Genomic DNA, 8,862 nt, shown 5'->3' on the forward strand with positions numbered 1-8,862 from the left:
TCAAAAGCACATCTAGTTAAGTTGAAAGAGATCTCTTACCATCTGACCAAATGCTCTTAGGTAGAGACCATTTATTAAAAAAAAATTAGAGACCAAAATATTTTTCTCAATTTTTAAAGAGCATTGCTATTTATCTAGAGAATTTTTATCAAGAATTTATCAAGAAAAGGTATCGACCAAGTTTGTTATTTGGCGGAAATCAAGGGAGATAATGGTGTGTAATTAAGGAAAGGTGTTAGCAAATACGCTGTCTTAAATTTTTTTGATTTTGATAAATTTTAATATTTTATCACTGTATCTATCATTTCCCATCTATGAGTTGCAATTGCAAAGGTGCTTCGCTCACATATATATCATCATCATCATAGTAAAAGGAAGATTGCAACCACAAACAAAGCCCATTATTAGCAAAACCTTAACATTTGTTTATGCATCAATAAAAAACATAACCTTAGCAAAACCCTAATATTTGTTTCACCAATACGGTTTCTACAATTTTCACGTCTGAAGAACTCTAAACTCTAAACCCTAATTTCGCTTATTTCTTGAAACCCTCTGGTCATCATCACTCACAGGCGGCACTCATAATAATACCAATTACTCGGACGTTCACAATGAAAAGGAAGGTCAAATCTTTACAACAAATGCTTTCAAATTCAACATCATCAACAACAACTACGACAATTTCATGCTTGCCTGATGATTGTTTGGAATCTATTTTCAAATCCATCATCACCGACGACAACAACCATCACTACTTTTACCTTCTCAATTCTTCACAACAAATAAAAAAGAATAGAACTTATCTTTTCAAATCATCACAATTATTGAGGTGACCAACGTATAGAGATATACCCACATACGATCATAACAGCCACAACAACCAATACTTGAATTCTCTATCCCTCGTCTCCAAGCAGTTCCTCTCCATCACCAGCGTCTCCGATTCTCATACACTCTCTACTTTTGGACACAGCCTTTCCTATGTCACCTCTTCGAAAGATTCACCAACCTTAACTCCCTCAACCTCTAGTACTACGATTGTGACCTTGACAAGTTTCTCCAGGAAATCGCTAGTTTTCCATCGTTGAACATCACATCTCTTAATATTTCCAACAAAGGCATCTTCTTTCCCGCCAATGGTTTGCAAGTATTTTCCCAAAACATTACAACTTTGACCTCTCTCAATTGTTCTAATACCTCTCTCGGTAAGCGTGGCCTGTTATTCATTGCCAACTGTTTCCCTTTGCTCAAAGAACTCAACCTCGGTTGCACTTACAGATAAACATTAACGAATCTACTATTTGTTGTGAGATTAGGTATTTGAACTTAGCCTATTGTTCAAGAGCGAAGCTACGTGGAATGAAATTTGTAGTTCCGAAGCTAGAGGTGTTGAACTTGTCAAATACAAGGGTTGATGATGAAACACTCTATGCGATCTCAAAGAATTGTCCTGGACTTTTGCAACTATTACTTGAACTTTGTAATGATGTTACCGAGAAGGGAGTGAAACATGTGGTGGAAAACTGCACGCAACTGAAAGAGATTTATTTAGTGGATTTTCATATAAGCGACAGAATTAGAGAACTCTTCTCGCGTCGTGGATTCCTTCTTTGCTAGTATTCTGAAATTGCTATGTTGAAGTTTGAACACCGTAAGCTGTTTTGTCACAAACATTAGTAGATTTATTCCAGTGCTTCTGAAAAGTTCATCAATTCTGATGTGTTATATGTTGGAAAGATTTTTGCTGGCCATTTTCTTTTGAGTGTATTTGAAATTATGTTTTGTTATTCTTTCATTCTTACCATAAAAACAATTCAAAGTCCAGTACGTGGAAATTATCTATTTTCAATCATCGTTGAACACCAATACATGTCATAGACTCAAACATGCGTCCAATTAGAAGTGTCCGTGCTGCTACGTAGATAAACTGTGCTAAAATGATTCCAATATGATAAGAAGCATATTACAAGTTACAAAACAGAAGTTTTCAGTTAACATGTGAAGCATGAGATTAAGCTAATCTCAATTAACAAAATATAATCATAATCTATATAAAAAAGTTACAGCTAAGAAACTTCCCTTAAAAACCCTTAATAGGAATTCAAGTTTCTTATTGATCAAGCAAGCTTAATTTTCCCTTCTTTATTTCACATTAGACTAGTCAAGAACTAGCTAACCGCATCCCAATTAAGCCACGGCAACAAAACTAGGTTTATGAACTGAATTCTTCACATTAAGACCAGGTGCACCGAAACAGAAATAATGACCCTTCAACTTCCTGCTAACAGAATTTCTCTTAACCAATTTCGGTGTCTCATCGTCATCATAAGGAAGTTGTTGATTCAAGCAAGATGGTCCGGCAACAATATCGTCAGTATCTATATAAACACCCTTTTGCTTATTATCAATTGATCTAGGTGAAGAGATTGATGATTTTGAAAATGAACTTGATCTTGTTCTTGCTGATGCAAATCTCTTCTTAGCATTAGGACTTGATTGATAGCTCCTAACAGAAAGTGTTCTTTTGTTGTTTGGAATCAGATTCGCCTTAGAAGCCGAAGAAAATCTTTGTCTAAGTGAAATTTCATCGAAACTATTAGTACTCATTTTCTTGCATGACGATGAATCCAATGAAACTTCATCATTGGATAATTTCTTTGATACTTCAATTTTCTTCTCTTTTGGTTTAGTACTCCAATGAAGTGCTTTTTTCAACTTCGACGCTGCATAATTAACAGAACTTGGCCTTTTGCTAGTAGTTGGAACTGAGATAGAATTTTCATTGGTTGATTCATATGGAATGTGTTCCGATGAAGATGAATTACTTGTTCCAACGATTCCACCACGATGATGATTTGATAATACATTTTCGATTCCGGTGTACAAAAATATTTCACTGTCTAAGATTTGAAATTTCGTGCCGGGACTACTTCCAATACTTTGCATTCTCAAATGTGAAGCTATAGCTTTTCTTGAATCATAGCCTCTAAAACCAAACATTCCACCAGCCGAGATCAATTTCTTGATCAAAATATCTGAATTTGATGAATTCGGATTTTGTTTAAGGTAATCAAGTGGTGTCATACCATGAACATCACATATGTTGAGATTTATGAAAGGTGCTGTCATCAAGAGTTGAACAAGATCAATGTGAATGTTTCCTATGATTGCCATATGAAGTGCTGTTCTTCCATCATTGTTCTTGATGTTGATGATTTCTTCTACATGGAAGTCATTTGTGGTTAATAGCTTTTTCAAAAGCTCGACTTGTCGGTCAAGTCTTCGAAATGCATGAGTTTGGAAACCAGAAACAGCTTTGTGGAGAAAAGTTTCTCCTGCATTGTTTCTATGAGAGATTAATGTTGGAAACAAAGATATTAGAGCATTAACTGCTGATAATTGGCCTCTCGAAGCGGCGACATGTAAAGCAGTGTTTCCTTGATGATCTGTTGAGTTGATTATGTCAAAGGATGATGCTAGGTATTTAACCACCTGCATTTTGAGATTCATGAACAAGTTCTGAGTACCATGAGACTCAAATAGACTGTAATTCAACTGAGATTAAAGTGAAGCACGGACACTTCTCGGATTAGGCGTGTCCCCATGTCGGACACTACCGACACAACACCGACACATATAATTACACTGAATTATACGATTTTCTCAAATTATTAGCGGCGTCGGCGTGTCAGTGTCCGTGCCGCGTCCCGTGTCCGTATCCGTGCTTCATAGGATCAAACCAACCGACAAACTGGCCGGTTTCTGGTTCAACCGGTCCAGTCTTTAAAACCTTAATCTGATTAGGATGTTACCAAAAATAGATTAATTCTATTATAGTTTAATACTCCACACCGAATATTCATCTATGTTGAATTCTAATTCTATTTCTGTTTGATATTCATTTATGAATCAAAAAGTGATATATGTTCAATTAACACCAAACAAAACTCTATAAGCTGATTTTTATTTTTGAAAAAAATGCCATACTACTTTACTATAATAGTAGTTTTTCCAAAGTGAAAGATAAAAATATGAGAACAAGAGAATTACCTCAACTTTCCCTCTTGCAGCAGCTGCATGCAAAGCAGTTGATCCATCAGCATCTCTATAAGCCAAAATATCATCAGAACAATTTGCAAGAAGTTCCTCTAAAATCTTCAAATTACCACCTCTAGCAGCAGCATGAACAGCTCTATTAATCATTTCCAACCTATAAGCAGAAGGAATTTCACCAATATTTTCTTCCATAATCCCACGTCTACTTGTAACAAATCTCGGTGACACTGCGAAATCAAAAAGTAGCTTAAAAACATCACAGTTCTTGCTCCTAGCAGCAGCATAAAGTATATCAGTAACACCATATTCTCCTTCACCGAACACCAACAAAGGATTCCTCTCAAGAAGAATTTGAACAAAGTTGAAGTCTCCGGCTGATGCAGCCGTGTACATTAGCCATCCACCGTAGCCTGACTTGATCAAAGAATTCTTCGATTTCTTGGATTCGCTTTCTAGTAAAAGTTTATATGCTACTTGCGAACGAAACTTTGTGACGTTGTTGAATTGTTCTTCGTCATCATCCCACACCACTTCCAGACGCCTGATTCGGCGTAGGGAAGTGAGTTTGAAGAGATGATTGCTATCGATTTTAAGCATTTCGCGAACCAAGTCATAGTGACCGTTAGCTGCGGCCCAGTCTATCGGTGATGCATACCACCATTGGTCTCCGGTACTCTCCCAACGAAGAGGAAAATTCGTTGGAGGCATTTGCAAGATTTTTTTTTTCCTTCAAAACTTCAAACTAATGAACTTGAAAAACCAATAACTTCAACAAAAATAATACATAAAACAAGTTTACGATACGAATTTACCTAGACAAAACGAGTTCACCTAGAATCCGGAGTTGGACAACATTGTACAAAATAACACTAAGAAGACCAAACCAAAAACAAATAAACTCAATCTCACTTTGGACAAACTAATGATTTCAAAGGTGAAAGGAGAACAAATTAACTTAGAATATAACTTTTTTTTGGACAAAAACTAAGGATATAGCTTATATATCAAAAGTGTGTAGTACAATATTAATAATATTAATACTTCAAACAAAGAAGCTGAAATTGAACTAGTTGCAAAGTCACATAAATTAGAACACCAACTAATTAAATATGATAGGGATTGTTGAAGTACAAGGAAGGAAGAGAAAGGTGTTATGTCTTTTTAAGAATGGTGGTGTGATCAAAATTAATAATGTCACATAAATGGTACAAGAAAGGAAACAGCCATAATTGTTCTCACAAAGTTAGCATAGAAAAGGTAACAGAAGGCACATAAAAAGAAAAGGTAAGAGTGGAAGAAAATAGTTTTATAAAGTGATCACAAAACGATTAGAGAAAGAGATAATCTCATAATCCAAGATTTTTTTTTTATAGTTAGCTTGGAATCTTAAAAGGGAACCCGAAGATGCTAATAGATGTATTATTGAAGAGTGGTTTTTTAAATTAGATTTAATTGCACTTTGGTCCTTTATTGTTTTCCTTACATAATTGACCCTTCTTTTAGAAGTTATGGGACTTTTTTTTTTATTGACGTGACATGAAACCTGTTTATGTGCGACGTCAATATTTTTTTTACCTCGTCGCCACTTTTTGGGTAAAAAAAAAACTGATCGAGTGATCAAATAAGTGTATTTTAAAAAGGGGTGATTAATCACGTAAGCGAATCAAAATAAATGAATCAAAACTAAAACTAAACCTTAACATTAAAAAAATTTGATTGATCAAAAGGACCAATAATAATAAGTTTTCAATTTTATGAACATTTCTTAATTTCATCAATTTCAATAGCCAGATTACTCTAATATCCTTATAATTTGAGGGACTAAATTAGTGATTTACTTAGCTCAGTTAAATGTGGGAATACATATCACATGAATAATAATGATAGAGGTTGGTCACAATGATGGAAGGAATAGGAAGTTGAAGAAATGCAAAAAAGAGATTTTACTGTTCATAAAGATATTGAAGTAATCATGGAGGCAAATCTGAAACAGAAAGCTTTTGCCTTACACTTTCATAGACATGGCTCATGGCACTATCAAATGTTGTGTGCTACTTGTAATAAATTAAAGAGAAATGATATTTTGACAACCACTTTTTCACAACTTTTGGACAACTTTCTCTCTCATACTCACATAATGTTGTTATCCTCTCTCTTTCTTTTTCTTTCTCCATTGTTTTTGACCAATAAGAAGTGAGAAAAACAAGGTTGTCAACAAAGTTGTTATCAAATAGATGTCAAAATATCATTACTCTAAATTAAATGATCATAGTCTTTGGACAATCAATTATATTCCATGAAGACATGGTTAAAGTGATAGTTTATTGCTAAAAATCCACATCTTATCCTTGATTTAATTAAATAATATTCTTACAAATTCTATAACAATGTTCATTATAGGAAGGATTACTGTAATTGACTTTTACTTTTATCAAAACATAGAACGGATACACGTTTTTGATATATATAGAATATGGAATTCATGAATATTATTTTTTTTTGACAAGATGGAATTCATGAATATAAAAAATAGAGGTTGTCAATTTTACACAATATCTTCTTTTTTATATATTACTTTTATTTTCTATACTTCTTTATGATTTATTATTTTAATACATACAAATTTATGTACACGACTACAAATGGTTGGCATATTGCAAAGAGACACTACATTGGCTGGTCAATTTTTAAATAGGACATAAAGATATGTTATTGCCATATGTAATCTTACCATGCTTACATGTTTGATAAAAAAATCATTTTATAATTAAATAGTGTGTATAATTTAAGTCAATCGGACATCATATACTAAATCTGTATTATTTTTATTGAGTCGTTCTTACGCGCCACTTCGTCTTCAATACACGCAATCAGTCTTCCTACATCAATTAGTACAAAAAAATTAAGATAAAGATCACTAGTGCAATTTTGCTTATACTTAATTAAATCTTTTGAGGAGATACTTTAACTTGCTTATCTTTCGTTGTAATACATTATCAATACTTTTTAAGTGTCTAAAATAGTTTTTTTTTTTTTTAATTTGTTAGTGGCATTCCAATAATAGCCTCACAAACCCACCGGCCATTGAAAGTATATTGTGTTTGTGAACCTAAAGTGTGTATAGATCAAAATGATTAAACTCCTAAAACAACTAATATATAGTTTTTGAGATTTTATTGGTTTGGTCATGATAATTTTCACACGTTTGCATCAATTTATAATATATACCATAAACAAATAGTTTGTCCAATTCGAAAACATTTCTATTTGGTCATGATAAATTAAACTGTGTTACAAATTTGGGTTAATTACCTTTTCATTCTCCCTATCATAATTATTTTATGATTTTGATCTTTGAATATACTACTTCCTTTGACATGTAACATGCCAGACTTAAACCTTAATATTTTGAATAAATTAGACTTTGGATTTGCAAAACATAGTTGACTTAACCTATTTTCATCCTTAGACCTTAGGTTAACTCACATGGATTGGTTTTGTGGTGTAGATCTTGAACTTTGAAGTTTATTTTTTTCACGGTTTGAAATTTAAATCTTATTAGTGTTAATTTGTGTGGGTTAGTCCATACAAAACTTTATTATGATTTTCATTGGATCCACATAGATGTACGGTGAGATTGATCCTCCAGACTAAATAGTTTTCGAGTCGGATACCACCGACTTAAAAAAAAAAAAAAACATTTGCAAAATATGAACAAATTAAACATAGATTAATGTAATGAACATGTGGAGATGAGATAATTTAACATTATGAAATTAGAAAGTGTAAATGATAAGAAAGCAATGCACGCGTAGGGGACATGGTTGATATACCCTCTTAAGAATATCCCCTTAACAGAGTTTCTACTTTTCCACAAGATCTCATATAGTATTTGCACAAAACACTATAGGGACACAACAAATGTTTTGGTAGAAGAGTTAAACTAACTTCCATGCTCGTATAAACTAGTTTTACATTAACATGGAGAATATACTTTACTACTTTTTATAATTAATTTCAAAAGCTATTCAATTATATCAGATCATCTGCTATTAGGTCACCACTATCGAATTACACTTCATATGTTCAATCTTAGATGTGAGAGTGGACGGTAAGAATCCTAGATTGAATGAAATAAAAGTCCGACAATGTTTATATGTGGTGGATGAGCTTCACTTTATAAGCCGATTTTACAAGGTTGAATTATGCACATTACAACTTCTAAAAAATGTACATCATAGTTGAGAGTAGCACTTCACTTTGTACTTACAACTAAACCAACAATATCTACTATTGTTGTGTTTGCTTTAGTGGAGAAAAGGCAAAAAAACGCACGTTCATCAAGAAGCTCCAAATAGCAGCTTCACAATTTTCACGATTCTGCTGTTTTGGAACACGATATTTCAACGTGACGCGATTTCTAACTCAAATCTAAATAGACACTATATCAATTAAACTTATCACCACAAGAAACGTACATGTTGAGTAATGAACACATTGAGAGAATCAATGACCTCAAATGAAGGTTGGTAATTCCTTTAGATAGTGTTAGTTCACCTTGTTTAGTACATGATAATGGCAAAGATTACTAAAGATTTTGGTGAGCTGTCTTTGCTAGGTGCTTAATAGTGACCTAAGTCCAAACCATTCATGTTCATTGATCTTGGAATCAATTAGCTCTCAAAAAGCAAAAGTGAACATGTGAAAGGTAGCTTTTAACATAGGTACTGCATCCAAAAGAGCTTTATAGTGCATGTTGCATGCTTTTAACAACAATTATATGTGCATGTCAATATGTCATGT

General features: G+C 33.3%; 1 protein-coding gene and 1 long non-coding RNA gene across 2 annotated transcripts; one reads left to right on the plus strand and one right to left on the minus strand.

Moving 5' to 3' along the window:
* The first annotated feature begins 874 nt into the window (after positions 1-874).
* LOC146913323 (uncharacterized) lies at positions 875-1,790 on the plus strand. Its single transcript, XR_015013412.1, has 2 exons — positions 875-1,208; positions 1,320-1,790. It is a non-coding gene; the product is annotated as an uncharacterized LOC146913323 (long non-coding RNA).
* A 141-nt stretch (positions 1,791-1,931) lies between these two features.
* Positions 1,932-5,401, minus strand: LOC146913324 (uncharacterized). Its single transcript, XM_085716517.1, has 2 exons — positions 4,054-5,401; positions 1,932-3,495 (listed from the first exon to the last, which is right to left on the minus strand). The coding sequence occupies exons 1-2, from the start codon at positions 4,765-4,767 to the stop codon at positions 2,191-2,193; spliced, it is 2,019 nt and encodes a 672-aa protein (XP_085572643.1). The 5' UTR covers positions 4,768-5,401; the 3' UTR covers positions 1,932-2,190.
* Between the last annotated feature and the right edge of the window lie 3,461 nt (positions 5,402-8,862).

The sequence above is a fragment of the Medicago sativa genome, chromosome 6 (assembly GCF_051527215.1).
Source record: "Medicago sativa cultivar Bolivia chromosome 6, Bolivia_mono, whole genome shotgun sequence".
Lineage (NCBI taxonomy): Eukaryota > Viridiplantae > Streptophyta > Magnoliopsida > Fabales > Fabaceae > Medicago > Medicago sativa.

Excerpts from the sequence above, each read along its gene's own strand:
- LOC146913324 (XM_085716517.1), bottom strand. The coding sequence starts at position 4,767 with ATGCCTCCAACGAATTTTCCTCTTCGTTGGGAGAGTACCGGAGACCAA. Across the intron at positions 3,496-4,053 it reads CTGCAAGAGGGAAAGTTGAG|GTGGTTAAATACCTAGCATC; the intron begins GTAATTCTCTTG and ends CTCAAAATGCAG.